At 36.9% G+C, this 25,100-nt stretch overlaps 1 protein-coding gene across 2 annotated transcripts in view; it reads left to right on the forward strand.

Annotated features, from left to right (window-relative positions):
* Nucleotides 1–25,100, forward strand: part of KRAS (KRAS proto-oncogene, GTPase) — a 50,786-nt gene that overhangs the window by 1,770 nt on the left and 23,916 nt on the right. For both annotated transcript variants that reach the window (XM_036759216.1, XM_036759217.1), the window contains exons 2-3: nt 3,025–3,146; nt 21,468–21,646. In XM_036759216.1, coding sequence (XP_036615111.1) covers nt 3,036–3,146; nt 21,468–21,646 — 290 coding nt within the window. In that variant the 5' untranslated portion in view covers nt 3,025–3,035. The remainder of the gene's footprint in view (nt 1–3,024; nt 3,147–21,467; nt 21,647–25,100) is intronic.

The raw sequence follows: 25,100 nt of genomic DNA on the forward strand, positions 1-25,100 counted from the left end.
GGGTGGTTGTGAGGATCAAATGAGATAATTGTAAAGTGCTTGGCATAGTGCCTGGCATATAGTATGAATTACAGAAATGTTAGGTATTGTTATACTGCATTTTTCTAGCTTCAAAAATTATGATTTTTTTAAGACTTTTGATATATTCCTTTAATTTAAAATGTGATTTTATTTATATTCAGCTTTTCAGGAACTCTTCATGTGTATAGAAATTAAAATATAATCATACACATACACCTTTGTTTATTCGCTAGAAATTGATTAGGCACTTCACATAGAGGATACAAAAGTGAATAAAATATGAGTGGCATCTGCATTTTAGGAGCTTGTCTAGTAAGGGAGATGTTAAGTACGTGGTTAGGCACTATGTGAGGACCTGGGTTCAAAGCTCTTGTGATTTGAACAAATCATTTAACCCTTCCCAAGTCTCAGTTTCCTCAGTTATAAACTGAAAGGGTTGGACTAAATGGCTTTTGAGATTGCTTCTAGCTCTAAATCTATGATCATATAAACTGTGACACAAAGTAGAATATGTTAACTACCGTTAGAGAGTTTCTATGAGAGCTCAGAAAAAAAAGAGATTCCTTCCAGTTTGGAGGATCTGGAAAAGCTTTTTGGGAGGAAATTCTATTTGAGGAGCTCTGAAGGAGAGAAGGGAGTCTGAGAATGTAGGTAGTGAGCCATCCTTGAAGCTGGAAAGACCTGGGGTTCAGGTCCTACTCCTGACACATTTAGGCTGTGTGACCCAGAGCAAGTCATTTAAACTCTCAGTGCACTAGGCAACTCCCTAAGAAGTTCAGAGAATGTGTTGGTACAGAGAATTTCCTCACCTGGAAATTCCCTAGACCAATGAAATCACAGGGTCCATCCTTATCCTTTGAATGAAATTAGTGCTAGGAGCACCAGATTTAGTAAAACAACAACTTGATTTTGAATCTTAGTTTCGTTACTGTGAATCAATGGGCAGGTCAATTCATTTTTCTAAACCTTAATTTTTTCATTCGTGAGCTTGCCCAGATAGGGAAGCCCGAGGGAAGAAGGTAGGACTAGATGATTTCTAAGGTCTCTTTCAATTTTAAATCCTATGAACCTATAACGTAAAGGATTTAAATTAGTAGATTTGAGGGGAAGACCCTCATGAGTAAAGGCACAAAAAGAAAAGCATGTGATTGTTCAGCCACAGTGGACTCTAAGTGCTCCATTTTGACAGTGCTATAGAGTATATGAGGGAAAGTAGTACAAGATAAAATTGGAGACTGGAGCCAGGTTGTGGAGGTCATAAGTGTCAAGACAGGATTTTGCACTTCACGGTTAACTTTCATTGAGTTAGCACTTGCTTTTTGGACTTTAAGGTAATCAGATTTTTTTTTGGGGGGGGGGCAAGAGCTAGGAGTTGAAGTTATAGCTCAGATTCTGTAAATATTTATTTAACAGCTGGTATGTACCAGGCACTGTGCTGTTTGCTGAATCCACAGAGCAAAAGGAAAGAGCCCCTGCCTTCAAGGAGTTTACATTTTATTCATGGAAACAGCAGATGCACATAAAAGTAAATACAAAATATACACAGGATAAATATGAGCTAATTTGGGAATGCATTAGCAATTTCTGGCAATCAGGAAAGGCCCTGTGTAGGAACTGCTGCTTAAGCTTAGAAGCTTGGTAGGTGTTCTCCATGCTGTTTGTTGTTGACCCTTACACAAGGAGGTCCAAATAGCATGAGATTCCTGATTGTAGTGGCTAAGAACTAGGCTGATACAAGTTCCTTGTTCTCATGTTGGAGGCAAATGGGTATGGAAAAAGGTAAATCAAGAGGCTATTCTTTACCTGACACAAACACTTTTGGAGCCTAAGGCCCTGTTGGAGGGTAGGGCTCAAAACAGGCTGGGGAATGGTATATTTGACAAATCAGAGTATCTGGATTTTGACCTATTTGGTTATTTTTTATTCTTGGGTCAGCCAAATAGACCTTATTTTTTTTTTTCTATGTACATGTATATTTATGTACAGACGGTGAATGTATTTGTATGTGCATTCATGCACACATTTAACTCATTTGTTCAGGAGCTAATATCTAGTTTGGGATTATTGTCGGTTTCCTTCTAAATGGTATTGATTGGCCTTTCTTATTTGTACTTCTTCTTTCTTTGGTTCCATAAAGAAAATCAATGGCTATTCCATCCATCCATCCATCCATCTATCTATCCTCCCCCACCACACACACATACATGTCTACATATTGGGGGGCAGGGTGTGTATGGTAGTACATGTAATGTAGATCATATTCTTGATGTTCAACAAACTGAACAATTTCACTATGGGAAGGGGAATCTATTTTTATGTCCTTTAAAAATAAATGTTTTGATTACTAAAATAATTTGTTTTTATACACTTTTAACCTTATTTAACTTTACTTCCTTGTCAGTTTTATCTGAAGCTGGCCAAGGTATACTTCTTGCCACCTGTACATGATCTTTGCTGTGGATTTTACAGCTTTTGCCATCTCTTTAGAAGCTAGAGTTTTGTAGAAAAATGACAATGGCAGCAGAGGAGGTATTCAGTCACTGTAGTCGAGGGTGTACAGTATGGTACTCTCTACTTCTCATCTGTGAAGTCATGACATACTCCAGTGAGAACGAGCTCAAAACCCACACATTGGCCATTCTAAAAAAAACTGTCTGGTAAGAGTATGAGATAAAAGAACCATGCCTGTACTTACACTGGATTTATTTTTCTCAAAATATTGATGGGAAAGTTGTCATAAACATTATAAAAGTCAGATTTCTAAGCTATGTAGTTAAAGTATTTTAGCAGAAATCTGACTTATGTTTCTGTCCATTGCAGCCATTAAAACAAGCTTTACCAAAGTTATTTTCAACATTACATTTTTTGAGTATATCCTAAAAGTGTATGTCCCACATAAAGGTAGGTATCCGTTTCATTTCTAGCCTGTAGAAAAGTTTGGGCTACATTAAATTTATGTGTGAAGAATATTCTGATCACATTTTTATTATTCTTTGTTATAAGGCCTGCTGAAAATGACTGAATATAAGCTTGTGGTAGTTGGAGCTGGTGGCGTAGGCAAGAGTGCCTTGACAATACAGCTAATTCAGAATCACTTTGTAGATGAGTATGATCCTACAATAGAGGTAAGTCTATTTTAAATATTATGTGTGTGATATTAGGTAATGACATACATATAATAGACTGAAGTTTGACTGATAATACTTAGCTGAAATGTATTTCAGGTCCCTTGTGAAATATACTTAAAATTAATTTTGAACTGCTTTACTTTTTTTGTTTTAGTATTTTGTTTTTCCCCACTTATATGTAAAAACAATTTTTGACATTAATTTTTAAAACTTTGAGTTTCAAATTCTCTCCTTTCTTCCCTCCTCACCCTGCTCCTTGAGAAGACAAACAGTTCGATATAGGTTATACATGTGTAGTCATACAAAACATTTCCATAATAGTCATGTTGTGAAAGAAAACACAAACAAAAAACCTCAAGAAAAATAAAGAAAGTAAAAAAAATATGCTTCAATCTGTATTCAGACACCATTAGTTCTTTCTCTGGGGACAAATAGCATTTTTCAACATAAGTCCTTCAAAGTTGTCTTGGATCATTGTATTATTGAGAATACCAAAGTCATTCACAGCTGATCATCTTATTGCTATTACTTTGTACAGAGCACATGTCACTTTGTATCAGCTTCTGTAAGTCTTTCCAGGTTTTTCTGAGAGCGTTATGCTCATTATTTCTTGTAGCACAATAACATTCTGTCACAATTACATACCATAATTTGTTTAGCCATCCCCACCTCAATTTCCAATTCTTTGCCAGAACAGAGATAGTATAAATATTTTTGTACATATAGGTCCTTTTCCTTTTCTTTTTAAATCTCTTTTGGGATACAGACCTAGTAATGGTATCGCTAGGTCAGAGGGTATGCATGGTTTTATAACCCTTTGGGCATAGTTCCGGATTGATCTACCGAATGGTTGAACCAGGTCCCAACGCCACAAGCAGTGCATTAATGTCTCGTTTTCCTCACATCTCCAACATTTGTTGTTTTCCTCAGAATTATTTTAATTTGCACTTCTCCAGTCAGTAGTGATTTAGTGCATTTTTTCTTATTGCTATAGATAGCATTGATTACTTGTTCATATTTTTTGTTTTTATAATTTAACTCTGTTCTCTATATGTTTGAGAAATGAGGTCTTTATCATAGAAACTTCAAAATTTTCTTCACAGTTTCGATTGCTGATTGTATGTCCCTCTATCCTATTTTCACTTCTTTTTATTCCGTTCTCTCTCTTCTTTCACCCTGTCTCTCCTCAAAAGTGTTTTGCTTCTGACTACGCCCTCCCCCAATCTGCCCTTCCTTCTATCACTCCCCTCTTTTTTTCCTCTCCCCTTCTCTTATCCCCTTCCCTTCTACATTTCTGTAGGGTAGGGTAGATTTCTATATCCAATTGACTGTATGTTATTCTGTCTTTGAGTCACTTTCAGTGGGAGTAAGCTTCATTTACTCCTCACCTCCCCCATCTTCCTTTCCAATGTAAAAGCTTTTTCTTGCCTTTTTTATGTGAGATAATTACCCCATTCTTCCTTCCCCTTTTCCCTAGTGTATTCCTCTCTCACATCTTAATTTTAGTTTTTTAGATATCATCCCTTCATACTCAACTCAAGCCTGTGCCCTCTGTCTAGATATACTTTTCCTAAAATCCCTAATAATCAGAAAGTTCTTATGAGTTCCAAGTATCATTTTCCCATGTAGGAATGTAAACAATTTAACCTTATTAAGGCCCTTATGATTTCTTTTTCCTGCTTACCTTTTTATGCTTCTCTTTAATCTTGTATTTGAAAGTCAAATGTTCTGTTCAGTGCTGGTTTTTTCATCAAGAATGCTTGAAAGTCCTCTATTTCATTGACTATCCATTTTTGCCCCTGAAGGATTATACTCAGTTTTGCTGGGTTTCCTGGTTGTAATCCTAGCTCCTTTGCTCTCTGGAATATCATATTCCAAGCTCTCTGATCCTGCAATGTAGAAACTGCTAAATCTTGTGTGTTATCCTGATTGTGATTCCATGATACTTGAATTGTTTCTTTCTGGCTACTTGCAGTATTTTCTCCTTGACCTGGGAGCTCTGGAATTTGGCTATAATATTCCTGGGAGTTTCCATTTTGGTATCTCAGGAGATGATTGGTAGATTCTTTCAATTTCTATTTTATCCTCTGGTTCTAGAATATCAGGGCAGTTTTCCTTCTTAGTTTCTTGAAAAATGATGTCTAGGCTCTTTTTTTTATCATGGCTTTCAGGTAGTCTGATAATTTTTAAATTATCTCTCCTAAATCTGTTTTCCACGTCAGTTATTTTTCCAGTGAGATATTTCACATTGTTTTCTATTTTTTCTTTTTTTTTCTTTATTTTGTTTGATTGTTTCTTGATTTCTTATAAAGTCATTAGCTTCTATTTGCTCAATTCTAATTTTTAAGGATTTTTTTTCATGGAGGTTTTGTACCTACTTTTCCATTTGGCCATTTCTACTTTTTAAGGAGTTTTTTCTTCAGTGAATTTTTGTGCCTCTTTTTGCCATTTGGCCAGTTCTGCTTTTCAGTGCATTCTTCTCCTCATTGTTTTTTTTTATACCTCTTTTACCATTTGGCCTAGTGTGTTTTTTAAGGTGTTACTTTCTTCAGGTTTTTTTTGTGTGTGTGTGTGTGTGTGTGTGTGTGTGTGTGTGTGTGTGTGTGTGTCTCCCCTTTACCAAGCTATTGACTCTTTTTTCATGTTTTTTGGTTTTTTTTTTGGCTATACTCTCATTTCTCTTCCCAATATTTCTTCTATCTCTCTTACTTGATTTTCAAAATCCTTTTTGAGCTCCTCCACGGCCTGAGACCGATTCATATTTTTCTTGGAGGCTTTGGATGTAGGAGCTTTGACTTTGTTATTTTCTTCTGAGTGTGTTTTGTTCTTTCTTGTCATCATAGTAACCTTCTATGGTCAGATTTTTTTTTCTGTTTGCTCATTTTCTCAGTCCATGTCTTGGCTTTTAACTCTTTGTAAAGTGGAGCTCTGCTTCCAGGGTGGAGGGTGCACAGTCCCAAGCTTTAGGGTTTTTGTGCAGCTGTTTTCAGAGATACTTCTAGGGTCCTATAAGTTTTCAGTTCTTCCAAGATGGTTTGATCTAAGGAGAGGTGTTTCCTATTCTGCTGGCCTGTGCTTTGGTCTGTGAGTGATCACAGGTACTCTTTTCTGTCCTAGAACTGTGATGAGGGTCCCTGCTTCACTGCTGCCTGCAAGTTCTGGTGTGCTAGTGCTCCTCCTACCCCTGGGACTGCCACCCAGGACTGTGACCCAGATCTGAGTATGGGCAAAGCGATAGAGTCCTGCCCCCCAGTGCCAGCAAAGAGACCCCTGTAATCTTCTTCTGATCAGTCGTTCGATCTCCTTACTGTCTGTGGGCTGAGAGCTCTGGAAACAGTGCTGCTGCTGCAGATTCAGTGACTCCCAAGGCCTGCTTCTGCTTTGCTGGGGCTAGGGCTGTGCTGGTGTGGCCTGTGCTGGATTGTGCTCTACTCTCACCCCAGTGCAACAGATGTTTCTTGTTGACCTTCTAAGTTGTCATTGGCTGGAAAATTATTTCACCCTGTCCTTTTGTGGGTTCTGCTGCTCTAGGGATTGTTTTATGGCATTATTTAAAGGTGTTTAGATGGGTTTGGCAGGGAGCTTAGGCCAGTTGCTGCCTTTTCTCTGCCATTTTGGCTCCACCTCTGAACTGCTTAACTTTTAAGTGGTATTGTGTACATTTACAATTCTGACAAACACTGTCAGAATGAGGGGTGTTGTGGCATGTTAGAGAAGCTGACCTCCAGATCAAGAAGACCTGAGTTTTAGTTCTTCCACTGAGAGATAGTGTGACCCTGGCCAAGTCACCCCATTACTGTCAGTTGACAACTCTTCTAAGATTTGAAGTTGTGGAACAGTTGCTAATTTCCATTGGTTGAGGGAATTTCTTCCCCTTGAATTCCCTACATCAAAGAAATTCCAGGACTGCCCTCTGCCCCATATCCAGTAGCATAACACAGATTTCATTTTTCATTTTGATTGATATTTTAGACTTTCTTGAAAAGGGAAAACTTTTGCATATCCTTTTTATATATCCTTATGTATATCTTTAAAGCACTTGCACACATATTTAAATGGGAGATGTTTTCACAGGTATTTTTGGAAAGTTAGAATCAAGCTTCATTAGTAAAAAATAAAACTTTTGCGGTTATATCTAATGATAGGTAAAGTACTTTCTGGTTACTAAAGTGTTCATGAAAATGTGGTTAGAGTTCAGTCTTAGGTAAGGTTACTGTAAAAATCATCGTACTGATGAATTACAAACTGCATAATTGGAGAAAAAGGATTAGATGACCGAGCTATTTCAGTACAGTATTCCCTTTTAATTTACCCAAGAAAATATATGTACAGTTCTACAACGTGAAATAAATTACTAAGACTTATCATAACGCATCCAAAGCTAAGACATTTAGATATCTTCACTGTCACAAAATCTTTTATGTAGAACCTGAATCTTGCTGTTTCAATTTAAACCCATTTTCTTTTATTTGAGAATGGCAACTCACTCCCTTCTGTATAATAACCTTTTATATACTCTTGTTAGGTCATTTCTTAGCCTTCTTTTTCTTAAGCTAAACAATTCCAGACTTAAATCTTTTTTCCTGACCCTTACCTTACAACATTTTAAATTGTGATCTGAACTTTTCCAAAGATGTTCTTGGCACTTCTAAATTATGGAAATAATGATTCCCAAGTCAATTGACTGAGCAGATATACTACAGTGTAGTTGTAAATTTTCAGTAGTGATCAAGGGCATGCTGTTTGTTATATAGTAATCTAGAAAAAGTTTTTGAAGTTCATAAAGTAACTCATCAGAAAACAAAAAGATTGCATTCTCTTTATTACTTAAGAATAGGAACAGAAGCTCTATTTTATAAAACTATTACATGATCTTAGAAATTTTTTGTCCCTTGGTTTAAAAATTTGAGTAATAATATATCCATGTAAATAAAGTAGCCCTTTTTTGGTTATATGTTCTAGGGTAAGAAAAATAATATAAAGAAAAAATTAATATGGACCCTTTTTAATTTATCCCAAGTCTAGTTCCACAGAGCTATTTTACCATCTGAATCAAGTATAAAGCGAAGGTTATGATAGAATCTAGCTTCATCATGGAGTTTTTTCAATTGATTTGGGTAACACTGACCTAAGTCCTCCCTGAAAGTCATCGTAATAATTTCATTCCTATAAGAAATGATAAATTCTGATTGACAGTGTTTAATTAAATAGGTCATAAATGTGTTCAGAATTTTCAAGGACTAAGATAAGCTAGAAGAACCAATGTGAATTGTTGATCTTTGGTTATAGTAGAAATTTATGAATTAAGAATTTTCAACTCTTTGAGATCTGGGATAAACTTGAAGTCCAAATTGGGAAGCACTGATGGTCTTTGAACTTGATGTCTCCTTATTAGTTTATGCTTTTGTAAAAATTATATTGAGAGCTAAAAAATATCAGTATGAGTCTTCTTCCTTCACTGATTCACAGAAGGAGACATCTTGATTAATTTCACAGACAAGAAGAATTCATCACCTCTAGATTGTGATTTTACCAGGAAGCTAGAAATGTGTCAGTAAAAATTTGTAAGTGCCTATTCTGTGCCATGCACTATTAAGCACTAGGAATAAAAAGATAGAATAATTTCTGCCTTCAAGGAGGTTATGTTCTATCGAAGGAAACAGTATGTACTGGTGGCTCAAAATCTTTTTATGGCATCTCAGTAGTGTGAATTTTGGTAGGATAGAGAGTATGGGTAAGAGTGATTTAAGAGAAGAGGATGGTGATATTTTGCAAATTGACAGCATATATTTGAAATTTTCTTCTTCATTAGGCTAGATGGAAATAAACTGGGTGAAAGTTAGACAAATTTTGCTCAGTATGAGGAGAGACTTATAATTAATGTTCTCTGGAAGTCAAGTAAAGAGCCTCATGACATAGTTCTCCATCTTTGTAGACCTTTAAACAGAGCTAGATAGCCTGTTATGAGATGGAAGGGATTACTGTTTCAGATGAGAGTTGGGCTAGATGATTTCAAGATGGTTTGAGATTCTATGAGATTTAATGAGTTAAATTTTTTTTGCTTGCATTTGCTTTTCATCACGCTGGGTAACTGATGCTCAGTGTAAAAATAACCTACCAATAAAAATTAGCATTTGGCTGCAATTTAATTTTAAAAGAGTTGCCTATGAGAGGTTGTGACTTGCCTGTGGTCTTTTAGCTTTTAGCTAGTATGTTTGACAGGCAGGACCCAATACTACTCCACTCAGATCTTCTGATCACTACCCCATGCTTCATATCTAAGTAGAACTCGCTTGTTTTTAAATAGAAAATTAGCTCCTGTACATAATAAGAAAAAAGAATAACTGATAATCTGAACTACATATTCCGAAAACCTTTATCTGAAATAATTCATTAAAACTTGCTGTTCCAAACTGCTAATGACATTGGAAGTTGAAGTCACCAATTATGGTATGAAAACATACCATATGGTTTGGTTTCCTGGCATAAATGTCATGATGTATATGTGTTATTGTGTGTATCTGACTCAGACCCTAATATTTTTATGATTCTCAGATAATGGTTATTAAGTGCTACAAGATGCCAAATAAGCAAAATTAAATATAGAGAACTTTTTGAGGTTTCTGTTATTGGGGAAAATTGCTCTAAATGTAACATAGCTAATAATAATTATAACGATATTTTGTTTGGTTCAGTTTTATTTCTTATAACTACTGATGACTAGCTGAAAAAGGCAAACTGTAGTTTCGGTTGTTACTGGCAAAAGATGTCATAAGGAAAGACCCTTTTACAGTAATTGGACTTGAAAAATGATTTAAAAAACATTTAGGTAATATGTGGATGCAATGTGTGATTTGTTAATGACGTATTACTAGTACTGGTAGGATTTTTATTATGGTGTCATTGATTTATCTATACCATACACTCTTCTGTTATAACAAGTCACATTTATATTGTGGTTTTCTGTTTACAAAGCACTTTTATCACAATAATCGTGTGAGGTAGGTAATACAAATTTTATTTCCCCTTGTGCAGATGAGGAAACTGAGCCCCAGAAGAGTTCAATGGTTGGTTCAGGGTCTCACAGATAGTAAATGGCAGAATTGGGATTCAAACCTTGGTCTTTTTGATTCCCCATCTAGTGTTCTTTCCATTATACCATATTGCCTGTTGATGTGATTAACATTGATTCACTTGATTCTGATTTGATGCCCTTTGCTCATCAAATAATGTTCTATTCAGAAGATGGATATATAATAATTTGTCTTTTCCACTTCTGATTTCTGTCTTCATCCTTTTTTTCTGTGATCTGTCTCATAGTATTTCTCAGATTTAATCTTCTTACTCATTGTCACTTCTACCCCAGTGCTTTATAAAGAGGTGGAGGTGACCATGAGTTCTTGAAGCTTATGCCAGGAGAATCAAGCTCTGGAAGGTACTAACTCACTCAAGATGACTGAGTGTGGGTCTATATGAGTATTGGGCAGTGGGGAACAGACCTTGGTTTCTTCATCTGTGAAATGAGGAAACTCCTTAGTTGATCTCTGAGAGGATTTTGTGATCGTTGTGTGAGGCCCAAACTAGCCATATTGGGAGAGGCTTATTTCCACCACAGGTTGATCACCACAGTAAACTACAAAAAACTCTACTAAGGTATAGAGAGGTTGCAATCTGTGTAAGTGGAAAGAATGCCCATGTTGATGAAATTATAGTCTTTTGCAAAATAAGAAAAAGCTTGAGGTTGAATGGAAAAAAACTATCAATGCTAATAATAAGCCATATACATACATTTTATATAAATACACATTATTTATATGTAAAGTATTGGTACTGCCTGTTGCTATTGACAGCAAGTACTTTAAAATTTAAAAAGTTACTTTAAAAGACTATAAAATTGCTTATATTACTTGAAATAAATGTCCTTTGTATAAAAAATAGTTCATATTTTCTAACATAAGAGTCCTTGTTAAAAATTTGATTTGTGTTTACCCATGCAAATTTACAATGCATTTTACTAAACTGAATTGCAGTATATTGTATAAAACCGTTTTTAAACATTGTGGTACCTGTTAAACTGACTACCTTTTTTTCTCAGGTTCTCAGAAGTGCCCTCTACTGGTCAACATTTTGCTTTTGATAGTAAATTTTAATTCATACTGGTGTTCTTTAGTTCTGATTTATTGATTATATGACAGCTTTAGAAAAATATGGCAGTCTCAGAATCTTTATCTTATTCTTAGATACTCATCAAATATTTTAATTTTAATGATTTATGCTTAATTCTTTTTCTTTTATACATGTATATAAACTTTATTAATATATACACAATTGAACCAATATATTTATGTTTGTTTTTGTTGAACTTAAAGGATCATTCTGAAAATCACCTCAGTGTAGGCTAAAGTTAGATCAATCAATAAGCATTTATTAAGCATTTAACATATGCCAGATCCTATGTTAGGAATGGGGGTACAAATGAAAAGAATGAAATAATCTCTGCTCAGAAAGATCTTATGTATTTTGGAGACATCCACATATAAGCATATCAATAATAAATACAAAGGGAATGGGTAAAAGCAAATACACGATATAGTATGGGGTACTACCTTATCATCCAGCTTATGCTGATGTTGATGATAGAAATGTATTGTTCTGCTGCTGAACTTCCTCTGAACTTGTCTGTTTCTTTTCATAGAACTTGAAGATCAAAAGTCACATAACACTTTTGTTAATGTGTCACATCTTAAACTTTTTTTAATATAAAATTTTAAAATGCAAAACCTCAAAGATGATCCGTCAGTAACCTTTTATTAAAGTGCCTGTTATGTGTCAGGCGCTGTGCATAGTGATGTTTGTTACTTTAGTACTTTTGTGGATCGATGATCTCATCACTGAGCATTTCTCCAGAGGTGCAAAGCTGAAAGCATCCATCCCTCATCCAATATGACCCTGTTCCCTGTCTTCCTATAAGTCCTGTAAGTGTGAGTAGCAGTGCTACATACAGGCTGTCAGTCTGGTTATCCTTCACTCTTGCTACTTTAACAGCAGCCCATTTTCTTGGTTATATAGCTCTTTGATATTTTTATATTACTTGTGCACAGTTTTTGTTGTTAGTAACAAGTTGCAAAATGCCTATACTTGCTATACATCTCTTCTCCTCTGGATGATCAGAGTTTTCAGTTTTTGGAAATCATAGTAGATATGCAAAAGGATTTTTAGAAATTTTGAGATTGGACCTCTTGATTTCATTGGTATAGGGAATTCCTCCTAAGGAAACTTTCTTTCTTAATGCAGATTGGCACTTACTCCACAGTTTATGATCTTGCAGAATTGCCTGGGGTCATGAGAAGTTAAATGACTTGCCTAGGATCACATGCCAGGATGGGTCAGAGGCAGAATTTGAACTCAAGGCTTCCTTTCTCAGGTCAGCTCTTTGTTACAATACGCAGCCTCTTTATCAAAGGAAGTGTTGATTTTAAAAGATGGGATTTTATTTCAGAGAGAATTTTGGGGTTATTGAAAATACTATGCAGTTTTCCATATGCAATCCAATGTGTTCGTTTTTTTTTTTTTCCATTTAATTTGGGGCCCAGATCATTGTCCATGTGTAGTGTCATACAGGGCTTCATTCTGATGGACCAGTTTAATAGCCTGCCTTACCAGCTGCATTGCATAATCTGTATAATAGGATATTCTTCATCCACTTGTTTTTTTCTCCTCTTATGAATTGATAGGCCAAACTCGTGGGTGGTTGCGAATCTATATTGCTCTGCAGTGTTCCAGCAGGATCATTTAAAGACTTCAGTCTTTACAGAGAATTCCTTTATTTGGACTGGGTTGGGTAGCCCCCCATAACAGTGGTAAATTCCAGTGTATGTTAATATTTTTATGCCTTGCTCTATGTTTAATTCAACAGGTAGTCACCCGAAGTTTTCAAGAAGTCCCATAAAATCTTAGCATATATAATTAAGAGGCATCTTTTTTGGAAGAGAGCCTTTAAGCCTAGATTTTGCTTTATGAATCAGAATTTAAAAAAAAATTAGCATACAAAAATAGTATTAAAAAATACAATGGACTCATTACTTCCTGAACATTTCAGTCAGTTTTGTGACTGTAAAGATAAGATCTGATGTAGAATATTTTTTGTGAAAGTCTGCCTATTCCCTTATTTTCCTCTAGCATGTCCTAGATAATATGCATAGATAAGTTTTTGTAGGGGCAAGAAAATAGGTATATAAGTTGTAGTTATTTATGTCCTCCTCATTCCTCTGCAGCCCCCCTCTTCCTCCCCCCAGAAGTAATACCGTCTGGGCTTTTTTTTTTTATTCCAATCAGTGCCCTCAAAAATGTGTTGACTTCAACACAGAGTTCTTCTGGTCATACTTTGTCTTCTTTAGCTGTTCTTCCCATATTTCTTTTCTTCGTAGTAGAATATAAGCTCCTTGTGGTCAAGGACAGTTTTTTATTTTGTCTCTATATCCCCAGCTTAGCATATATTTGAGTGCCTAAGGAATTTAATGCTTATTAAATTGAATTCTTTAATGCATTTTCTACTTTCTCCTGCAGTACATTGATTAGACTCAGTACGTGGTAGGTCCACTGCCATTGAAAATAGCTATAGAAATGGTGACCGATCTTTGCCATTTTAGAAAATCTGTTTACTAGTTTCATCTTCAGATGGGAAGGGAAAGAAATAAGCATTTATATAGTGACTACTATGTGCCATTCATAAGCACTTTTTACAGATACCTTATTTGATCCTCCCAACAACCCTGTGAAATAGATGCTGTTATTGTCCTCATTTTACAGTTGAGGAAACCAAGGCAAACACAGGTGAAGTGACTTGCCCATAGTCACAGAGCTGGTACTTGAGGCTGGATTTGAACTTGGGTCTTCTTGGTGCCAGGCTAAGCACTCTATCCATATGATCTGGCTTAATTGGGTCTTTCAGCAAGCTTTCTGTAAATTTGTCATTCCCTCTACTGTTTGCTGCTTTTAAAAAAAAAACCTTTCACCATCCCTATTCCTCACCAACTTTTTAGTTTTGTTTATATTCTAAGGTGAAATTGCTCTTGGCCTGCTGGTTGAGAGGTTGTAGGCTTTTTTTGATCTCTACATTTATATCAACTTTCTAGTATGGAAAAACCAGTGACCTAGTCTGCAAATTCTTTATTACAAATAAGTTTAATTGCATCATGATCTGAAAAGGATGTATTGACTATTTCTGCCTTTCTGCACTGGATTGAGAGGTTTTTATGTACATGGTCAGTTTTTGAGTATGTGCCATGTGCCGCTGAGAAAAAGATAAATATTCCTTTTTATCCCCATTCAGTTTTCTTCAGAGGTCTATCATATCTACTTTTTCTAAAATTCTGTTCACCTCCTTAACTTCTTTCTTGTTTATTTTGAGGTTAGATTTATCAGGTTCAGAGAGCGAGAGGTTGAGGTCTCCTACTAGTATAGTTTTGCTCTCTATTTCTTCCTGTAACTCCTTTAACTTCTCCTCTAAGAATTTATATGGTATACCACTTGGTGCATATATATTAAGTAATGATATTGCTTCTTTGTCAGTTGTGCCTTTTAGCAGGATATAGTGTCCTTCCTTATCTCTTTAAATTAGATCTATCTTTGCTTTTGCTTTGTCTGAGATTAGGATTGCTACCCCTGCTTTTTTTTACTTTAACTCAAGCATAATATGTTCTGCTCTAGCCTTTTACCTTTACCTTGTGTGTGTCCCCCTGTTTCAAATGTGTTTCTTGTAAACAAAATATTGTAGGATTATGATTTTTTAATCTGTTCTGCTATCCTCCTCCTGTTTATGGGAGAGTTCATCCCATTCACATTCACATTCATAGCTATGATTACAAGCTGTGTCTTTTTCTCCATCCTGTTTCCCCCCACCCTGTTTATGCTTTTGTTTCTCCCTTCCACTCCTCAAAAGAGTTTTGCTTTTGACCACCATCTTCCTCAGTTGTCCCTCCCTAATGACACCCCTTCCTTATCTTACTCTTTTCCCCTTGCTACTTCTTACCTCCCTTCTATCCACCTCCCCAGCCCTTTTCTTTCCCCTTTCCCCTCCTACTGCCTGTAGGACAAGTTTGATTTCTATACTTATCAGAGTATGTTATTCCCTCCTTGAACCAAATCAGATGAGAATAAAGCTCAAACACTGCTTTTCTCCCTCCCTCTTTTCCCCCTCTATGTTTTTATTCCTCTTCATGTGACATAATTTACTCTTTTCTACCTCCTCTTTACCTCTTCTCCCAGAACAATCCCTTTGCACCCCATTAATTGTGTTTTTTTCACCACATCAGTTACTTTATACTGATGCCCTCAGTCTATGTATATCCCTTTCAATTGTCATAACTGTACCATTCTCAAGATTGACATATATATAAAACATATAAATCAATATAATCCTGTAAGCATATAAACAATTTTCCCTTATTGAATAATGTAGTTTTGTTTTTTTTCCCCTGTTTACCTTTTTATGCCTCTCTTGAGTTTTGTATTTGAAGATCAAATTTTCCATTGAGCTCTGGCCTTTTCATCAGGAAGGTCTGGAATTCCCTTATTTCGTTGAATGTTCATCTCCTTGCCTGAAAAATTATGCTCAATTTTGCTTGGTAGTTGATCCTTAGTTGTAGTCCAAGCTCCTTTGCATTTCAGAATATCATATTCCAATTTCACCTGTCTGTTATTGTAGAAGATGCAAGATCCTGCGTGATCCTGACTATAGTTCCGCGATATTTGAATTGTTTCTTTCTGGCTGCTTGTGGTATTTTCTTCTTGACCTAATAATTCTGGAATTTGGCTACAATATTACTTGGAGTTTTCAATTTGGGATCTCTTTCAGGGGGTGATCGGTGGATTTTTTCCATGACTATTTTACCCTCTGGTTATAGGACCTTGAGACAGTTTTCCTTGATGATTTCTTGGAATATACTGTCCAGGCTCTTTTTTTCATTATGGCTTTCCAGTAGACCAATAATTCTTAGATTATCTCTCCTGGATCTATTTTTCAGGTCAGTTGTCTTCCCAATCAGATATTTCATGCTTTCTTCTGTTTTTTCATTCTTTGGAATTTGTTTGACTGATTCTCGGTGTCTCATAGAGTCATTAGCTTCTACTTGCCCAATTCTAATTTTTAACACATTGTTTTCTTCATTTAGCTTCTGAATCTCCTTTTCCATTTGTTTAATTTTATTTTTTAAGGAGTTATTCTCTCCAATTATATTCTACCATTTTGCCAATTTCACTTTTTACATATTTGTTCTCTTCTTTTACCTCTCTGATTTGGTTTTAAAAATCTTCTTTGAGCTCTTCCAGGAATGCTTTTTGGGCTGGAGACCAGCTCACATTCCCTTTTGAGGTTTCAGATGTAGGTATAGCGTCAATGCTGCCCTCTTCAGAATGGGTATTTTGATCTTCCCTGTCTCCACAATAGGAATCAATAGTCTTTGGTTTTCTGGTCTGTTTTGTCATAGTGTTTGATTGTATTTTCCCCCTGGCTGCTAAAGTGGATCTCTGCTTCTGGGGCTCACTGGCTTTGTGTGCTTTGGCTAAGGGGTGGTCTGGCTGCTGGAAGTCTCCTCTTCCCTAAGTCTGCACTACAGCTCAGGTGGTCTCAGCAGTTGTCTGTGCTGGTGTCTGCCACTTCCCCTGGCTGTGCAAAGGCACCTTTGTCGTCCTGGTGTTGACTATTGCTGGCTCCAACCCCCTGGGCACAAGAACTCTCGCTGTTCTGCTGAGGTGGTGCCTGCTGGGACACCTCTCTTCCTGCACTATTCTCTTTCTGCCACCACAAGATGGGGACTCCCCAGCTTCCCAATCTACAAGGCTACTGAAGTCCCACTTCTGGCTCCTCTGTTTCAGGGTTTCTCTTGAGGGAGTAGTATCTGGGTTAGGAAGGGAGGGATGAGAGCTGTTTCACCTGGTCATCATGGCTCCTGGAAGTTCAAGAAGGCGAGTTTCAAACCTTTAGACTGTGGGCTGGCCTCTGGCTTTGTGCTGGTGTCTCACATAGCTCCAACAGATTCCCGTCCTGGGCTGAGAGGCCTGGGGACTGCCTGCGATAGACGTGCTTTAGCCCTGGGCCTGTTGCTGCTCCCGAGTTTTGTGCGCCCAGTGCTCTCCCAGCCCACCGCACTGCCTGGCTTCCGCTGCTGCTCCTGTTTGGCGTGATCTCGTGCCTGTTGCGTGCCCAGCATTCCTGTCCCACTCAGTCTACTAGTGGCTTTCAGCTCTCTCAAATATGCTCAGATTCACTTTTTTAGAGGTATCTGACAGAATTTGTGAGAGAGGTCAGGTAAGATGCTATTTTCACTCAGCCATCTTGGCTCCACCCTAGTCTGCAAATTCTTTAGCTGTATCTCCTTCTTTCTGATACCCTGTTATTCTTATCCTGTTCCTTTTCTGTAAACTTCCCTGCCCGTATTCTATGCCCCATTTCCAAATTTGGTTCTTTTGTGTCTAGACATTTTCAGGCTAGAAACTTCTAGTTTCATAACTGGGAGGTTGGAAACAGTCAAACCCATTTAAGTGAAACCCCACTTCCCTCAAAACATCCGAGCCACTCTGATCCAGAAACTCCTGTGAAGCATGCTATGGCGAGCACCCTAGTGATTGTCCTTCATGCTGCTTGTCAGTTCTGTTTTGGAGACATTAGTCCCAGCCCTAATCTGAGGAATTTGATGGACAACCTTAGTACTTTTCCTTTGTAGTCTTTGCCTCTCACTCCCTTGGGTGTCTCCAGCTAAGTAATATGACTTTTTGGGTCTTCCTTTGAACACATTAACTAAAAAGATTCCTGTTGTTTTTAGCATTGACTACCTGCCTATTTCTTTTGTGAAGTCCTTTAAGTCTCAGCAATAGATCCTGTCGGTTAACCTTCTTTAAGTCATGATTATAGACTGTGTTAGTGTCTGTTCCTTTCTCTATTTTCTGTTGACTGATTGTTTTAAATAGGTTAGGTCAGTTTTAATTGCATGGTATATCTTCTCATCTTTTTCCTAATGTAGTGTTGTTTTTAGTTTTTACTCTAACAAGTTAGTCTGTATACAGATAGTTGACTTAGAAATGGTAACCAGTTGTTTCCTGTGCAGATAAGTTTTGTTTCATGATATTCATTGTTTGCCATATCTAGCACCTTCTGAATCTCTTTTTTGAAGAAAGTATTCATGATGTATTTATAAGTTTTGGACATCTTCTATTTCTTAATCCTGAGCCTTTTTCCAATATATTTTCTAATATCTTCCCCTGTGTTTACCTTTGCATTGAAATTACCAAGTATTAATGTAGTATTGTTTTAATTTGGAGGGTCTTACTATGTATGTTCTTGATAGGACTTTTCTACCTCCTTATCCTCAGCAACTGATGTCACATAAGTTACCATGCACTGCAATCAGACAGTACCCCCATGAAATACTTATTACATTAAGACACACAAAACTAACTCCACCAACTGTCTTGTATTTGTTTCTCCATAGAACACCTCCTTCCATTGAAGTGCAGCTTCCTTATATCTTCTGGTTTCAGTAGATCAAGCAGCAGTGTCAATCTTAATATGATTCACTTTTCTACATTCATTCTACAAGTATTCATACATACATTCTACAAGTATGTCAAGTTGCTGGTCATTGGACAAGGACTTCACATTTAGAACAGTTCATTTTAATGGTTACATATAGTATTAAAAACTATTGTCTTTAGGTTTCTTTGATTCCTTTTCTGTTACTCTCATTGCGGAAAGGGAAGAAAGGACAATCAAAAGTATGATGGCTGTTTTAGTTTTATTTTATGTTCGTTACCATAAGAATTCATCTACTAATAATTTGTTTACTAATGATGAACATCTTTCTTCTAAGATGGGCTTGTCCTAGGAAAGTAGACATAGTCTGTTGGTAGAACCATACACAAATGGCAGAATTTACCAGAACTTGTGTTTTACTCCTTTAGCCTTCAAGGTCCCAGTATTGGGGTTCAAAGTAGGACTTTGATATTTGGATTACTGTGGGTGTAACTTAAATTGGAGCATCTATATACATTAGAAACCTGTCAGAATTTTCACATATCCAAGTCTGATAGCAGTCAGATTTGTGGAAATAAATATAGTTAAAATTATTTTATAGAATAAGAAAAGAAATGTACATGGATAGTAGTAGGAATGACTTTACCTGTTTGTGATGTTGATTGGACATGGTTACAGTGTTTTTGTTGAACTTGGAGTCAGGAGACCTGGGTCTGAATATTTTTATAACTTAAAAATTTTATTTCTGTGTCTAGTGACACAATATATGCTTTCAAATACGTGAGCAGGAACCATAAAGGAAGAAGTACAAGCAAAAAAATAATAAAACCTAAATAAAACTAAGCCCCCAAATCCCATAAACAATTTAATAAAAAGCATTAAAAATGGTTCCAAAGACTTGCGCATGTAACTGTAGTTTTACCTTTTATTCATTATTAACAAAAGATAGTGCATTATCTTGAACAAGTTAACACTAATGTTTTCTGTTTTGCTGTTAATGGGTTTTGCCTATGTTGTTTCGTGTTGCTTCCTTTACATAGTTGAAGTCAGTGTATATATCATGTCCTTTTGGTTTCACTTTTTTATTCTGTACCACTTCAAGTCTTTCATATTTCTTTGTATTCTACATATGTCATTTCCTGTGGTTGTGCTCTTTCTTTACCTCTTAATTAGTTGTGTTACTTTGGGCAAGTTATTTAACTTCTTTAGGCCTCTGTTTCCTTCTGTGTAAAATGAGGGGAGGGACTAGAAAACTTCAACCTCCATGTCCCTTCCTGCTCTAAAGTTCTCTTATTCAATTACCTATTTCAGTTAATGTGTGAGGAAGGGTAATGCCGGTTTTTTTTTGAATTTCAAAAAGAGAAAGAGAAATCCCTCTGTATTTAAAAGGTCACCAAAAGTTTAAAGGCATTAGCAGGACAGATCTTTTAAGTTCTTTCTCTTTCATGGGCCTATGTGACCCTCTTGCCTGTCCTTTTTAAAGCCTTCAATTAATCTGGTAATTTGATGAAGATACATAAAGACAAGGCCTCTCTCTTCCCTGTATAGTCTCCATTTATAGTCAACAGATGTGTTTGAAGGACCTTTCTTGTTCAAGGTACCTTTCTGGAAGGGTCTGAAATACTGGAATGACCCCATTTCCACATCTACTTTCTTTTGCCCCACATACAGTATCTCTAACACTTTAGTTTGGCATATAATGTATGGTACATTGATAAATGGCACTCTTAGATATAAATTCTGACAATTCTTAATATTTTTGTTTAAAACTATAAAATGTTTAAGTTAATGGCTAACTTAGGCATTTGCTTTGAATTGAAGATGTGGAGTGGATCAGTTACAGTTTGTATCCTAATATCTGCCTCCCATTGGTACCTCTGCTTCCTTTTCTTTGAGTTTGCACTCTCTCTTCCCTTTTTTGGCAGCACTGACACTGGGTGTGTGGGGATCTCTGGGAAAGATGTGATTGCCAGGAGTCTGGGGGAAAGATTTGCATTGCAGTGGGCTATTACTAAGCTCTTATTTTGTGGCACTATCCTTAAGGACATCTCATTCTTTCTTTGATAGTCTGATTCCATAATTTTATTTTCTTTTTATATAAGTTAGAAACTCCCTAAAACTTCAGGTAAAACGATCATGCACCCTTACTAACTCATAAGATTTTTCTGGCCATCAGCAGGCATACCTAAGAAAAATCACATTGTACAGCCAAAGCACTTTAGAAGGGTATTTGAATGTAAAATAATTATGCATGTGTATTTGTGTATTTTGCCAGACACATCGAAATTACTTGGGAAATAACTTGTGAGAGCTATTATTTTGTTGGTGTGGATACTCCTGCCATTGATTGAAATGGCAATTCCTCCATTGCCTTTGGGTGTGCTCTTCCTGAGTTGCTTTGGCTAAAGAAAAAAAAATCATCACTTGGTGGTCAGACCTCTGGCCTTTCCTGGTAGGCCGGTCCTCATGTGACTGGACCATTGTAGACCCATGCTCAAAGCCTTTCCAGCATGTGTTTCCCTGGCATACCCTTTGAGGATCCAAGATCATTGTTACACCACAGGGAGGAATGGGAGTAGGACTTTAGTAGAGTATAATAGGTTTACTAAATCTATTTAAACAAAATTTCATTATATTAATGATTGATTTTTCTTTTCAGATTAAGTTCAATCCGGTTTAAATGATTTTTGTATTTTAATATGGTAGCATCACTGCATCTCTCTATAGCACCCATATAAAAAACAAAAAGGTGAATTGTAATAACCTAGACTATGTTTCTCCTTTCCCAGGATTCCTACAGGAAACAAGTAGTAATTGATGGAGAGACCTGTCTCTTGGATATTCTCGACACAGCAGGTCAAGAGGAGTACAGTGCAATGAGGGACCAGTACATGAGGACTGGGGAGGGCTTTCTTTGTGTATTTGCCATAAATAATACTAAATCGTTTGAAGATATTCACCATTATAGGTGGGTTTAAAACAAGTCAATTTTAAAAAACAAAACTGGAGATCTGTTTAATTGCTTTATTCTAGGAAAATTTATGAATTTTATAACTATAGAAGTCGTAGATATTGCTCCAGTAGTTGGATTAACATTGGTTTTATAAAATTGCCAGTCTACAACAGATATTTTTACAAGTAGACAAAATTTTGTTACTAAAGGGCCATGTTACATCAAAAATCTATTAAGAGACTGATTTCTTCTCTTCTTTCTCCTGGGCCTGCTTCACTCACCTTCAGTACTTAGCCCCTGTTTCCTGACCTGCTAAGACAGGTCTGCACAACCTGGCAGGCTGCTCGCTGTATGCCAAAGGATTTCCTTTACATACAAAGGACATTTTCCTCTACATTTTTCATGAGCCACCTGAAATCCTTTGGTGTGCGGGAAGCAGCCTGTGGGCCATAAGCAGGCTGTGGGCTGCAGGTTGTGCAGGCCTGTGCTAAGACCTGCTATGTAGAGGATGTGGAACTTAGTGGTCTGCAGGAGAAAACTGGGACTTCCACTGGTGCAAAGTATAATTTGGGATGGGAATACTGGTTGATGAACCAATATTTATGTTGTATTTAGCTGTAAGAGGAGCTATGTAGGTAGAGTAGAAAAGCTATAAAATATTCATAAGCTTACTCCCTCTCCCAAATCACTTTAAACATAGTAATCAAGATTAGTAGTTGTTAGATTTATAGGATCATAATAAAAAAAAAAGTTGGAGTATTTTCCATGGAGCTGAGCAGGTGCTCATCCTTTCTGATGGGTATGGATAACACGTTCTTGCTGTCCTCTCCTTATATCTGCTAGAAGTTAGGAAAAGGAAAGAGAAATCCTGTTGGCTACTTGCTGTAAGGCCTAAAAGGATCTGGAAGCCTTTTCTCTTCATTCTTTCTATAGCCTGTTCGGGAGCAGCTCTTAGTCATTGGTCATCCTTGAGAGAGCCCAATAGTTATGGGGATGAATAAGGGATTATTTCATCATCCCAAGTCCTTTAGTGTAGAATTAGATCACATGTGTCCTGCATTGGGATCAAGAGTACATGCTCAGTTCCATGGAAATCTAGTCCAACTCCTACTAGACTAGTATTGGAACCTCAAAAGGGGTTAAGTGCAGGAATAATTATAGCCCATGTTTATACTGTACTTGAATGTTTTCAAAGTGCTGTCCTTAAAACAACCCTGGAAGGTCAGTAGTGCAGTTAAACCCATTTATAGTTGAGGAAACAGATTCAGAGAAGTTCCCTTTTGTTGTTCAGTCATTCAGCTATGTCTGACTCTTCATGACCCCATTTAGGGTTTGCTTGGCAAAGATACTGGAGTGGTTTGCCATTTCCTTCTCTGGCTCATTTTACAGATGAGGAAACTGAAGCAAACAGGATTAAGTGACTTGCCCAGGGTCACATAGCAAGTGAGTGTCTGCAGCCAGATGTGAATTCAGGAAGATAAGTCTTCCTGATTTAAGGCCTGGAACTCTATCCACTCCAGCCCCTAACTGTCCAAAAGTTATTTTACTTGCCTATAATCACATGACTTGTGAGTGTCAAGAGCCAGACTCTGATCTTCTGATTCAGAGACCACTGCTCTTTGCATTATACTGTGCTGCCTCTTCTTCCTCTATAATAGGAAAACATTCATATGGAATGCTTGAACACCTCCCATGAAGGAAAACTCACCACTTCATGAGGTAGCTCATTTTGTTTTCAGATAGCTAATTGTTGGGAAGTTCATATACTGGGGTGATATCTGTATCCCCATAACTTCTATCTCTTGGTCCTCATTCTTTCTGTTGATATAGCACAGAATATGTTTAATAAGTCAAAATGATATCTCTTTATTTGAAAAGCAAAACAAAACTCTGTTGTATTATGTTGTCCTTAGGTCTTTTCTTTATGCTTTACATCACTATTTCCTTTAATTTTCACATGGCATAATTTTTACGTCTCTGATGACTTTGGTGGCTCTCTTATGAAGTTGTTATATCCCTTCTGAAACATGTTGCCTAGAATCGAATGTACAGTATTTCAAGCTATGGTAGAATGCAGTATACAAGAATCTTACTTCCTTGATCTGGACTTGATACTTACTGTTGTGCTTTCTGGGACTGTATTATAGTTTTTAGTAGCTCTGTGACACTGCCATATTACATGACTGAAATTAAGTTTTATGTAAACATCTTTCCAGTTTTGTTTTTTTCATTCCTTAGTTGTTGTTTTTTTTTTTTGAACCTAAATTTAGGTTACATTTTCCCCTATTTCATCTTATTATTTTCCAGCCCTTGTTCAAACATGTTGATATTTTTTGAATATGATTTTGTTATTCACTGCATTAATTAGCTATTTCATCTTTGTCATCTACAGACTTGTTAAAGAATGCCTTCTATGTTTTTACCCAATTTTTGATGAAAACATTGAACTTTAAAGAGCTGAGGACATTAGAAAAGTTCCCTACAGGTGGACATTGATCAGTTAATCAACACACTTTGAGAAGAGTAGTATAATCAATTGTGAGTCATAGAATGGTGGGTTTAGAGCTGGAAAGTACCTTAAAGGCTGCCTGGTCCTTAATTTTACAGATGAGGAACTGAGACCCAGAGAGGTTGTCTGTCAACTAGCACTTTTATTAGTTAGCAAATACTATTCTGTGCCCAGACACTAAGCACAAAGAACGGCAACAAACAGTTCCTGTTCTCAGGAGCTCCCAATCTATTGGCAGAGACAATATGTAAATAACTATGTAAAAGTGGTCTCCACAGAATTAATTAGGGGTAGTCTCAGAGGGAAGATTAAGAAGGACCAGGAATGTCTTCTTGTAGAAGATAAGACTTTAGTTGAGGCTTGACAGGAGAGAGAAAAGTCCAGGCATGGTGGGGGGACAAGCCAATGAAAACGCATAGAGTCAGGAGTGTGAAGAGACCGAGTGTCACTAGATTGTAGAACCTGTGGAGGGGGAATAAGGTATGAGAAGACTGGAAAGATAGGAGGGTTCAGAATATGAACTTTTAAAGCGGGTTGGGATTTTATATTTGATGGTAGAAGAACATTTTGACAGTTAAGTTGGAGGATGTTTTGGAGGATGGGCAGAGACTTGAGGCAGAGAGACCACAATCAGCAAGCTGTTGCAAAAGGCAAGGTGTGAGGTAATGAGAGCCTACACTAAGGTGGTTGCAGGGTCAAAGGAGAGAAGGTGACATACATGTGAGATACTCTGAAGGCAATATGACAGGACTTGACAGTCGATTGGATATGGTTAAATGACTTGTCCAGGGTCACACAGTGTTGGAGGTAGGATTTGAACCCAGATTGTCTTGATTTCCAAGTCTAACATGATACCCACTAAACTCTGTAGCCTCTCAAATATTACTTGGTGGTCCACATTTCTCTGCCATATCCACAAAGATACTATAAGAGGTTCATTTCTGCCAGATAGTTTACTCA

The sequence above is a fragment of the Trichosurus vulpecula genome, chromosome 5, assembly GCF_011100635.1.
Source record: "Trichosurus vulpecula isolate mTriVul1 chromosome 5, mTriVul1.pri, whole genome shotgun sequence".
Taxonomy (NCBI): domain Eukaryota; kingdom Metazoa; phylum Chordata; class Mammalia; order Diprotodontia; family Phalangeridae; genus Trichosurus; species Trichosurus vulpecula.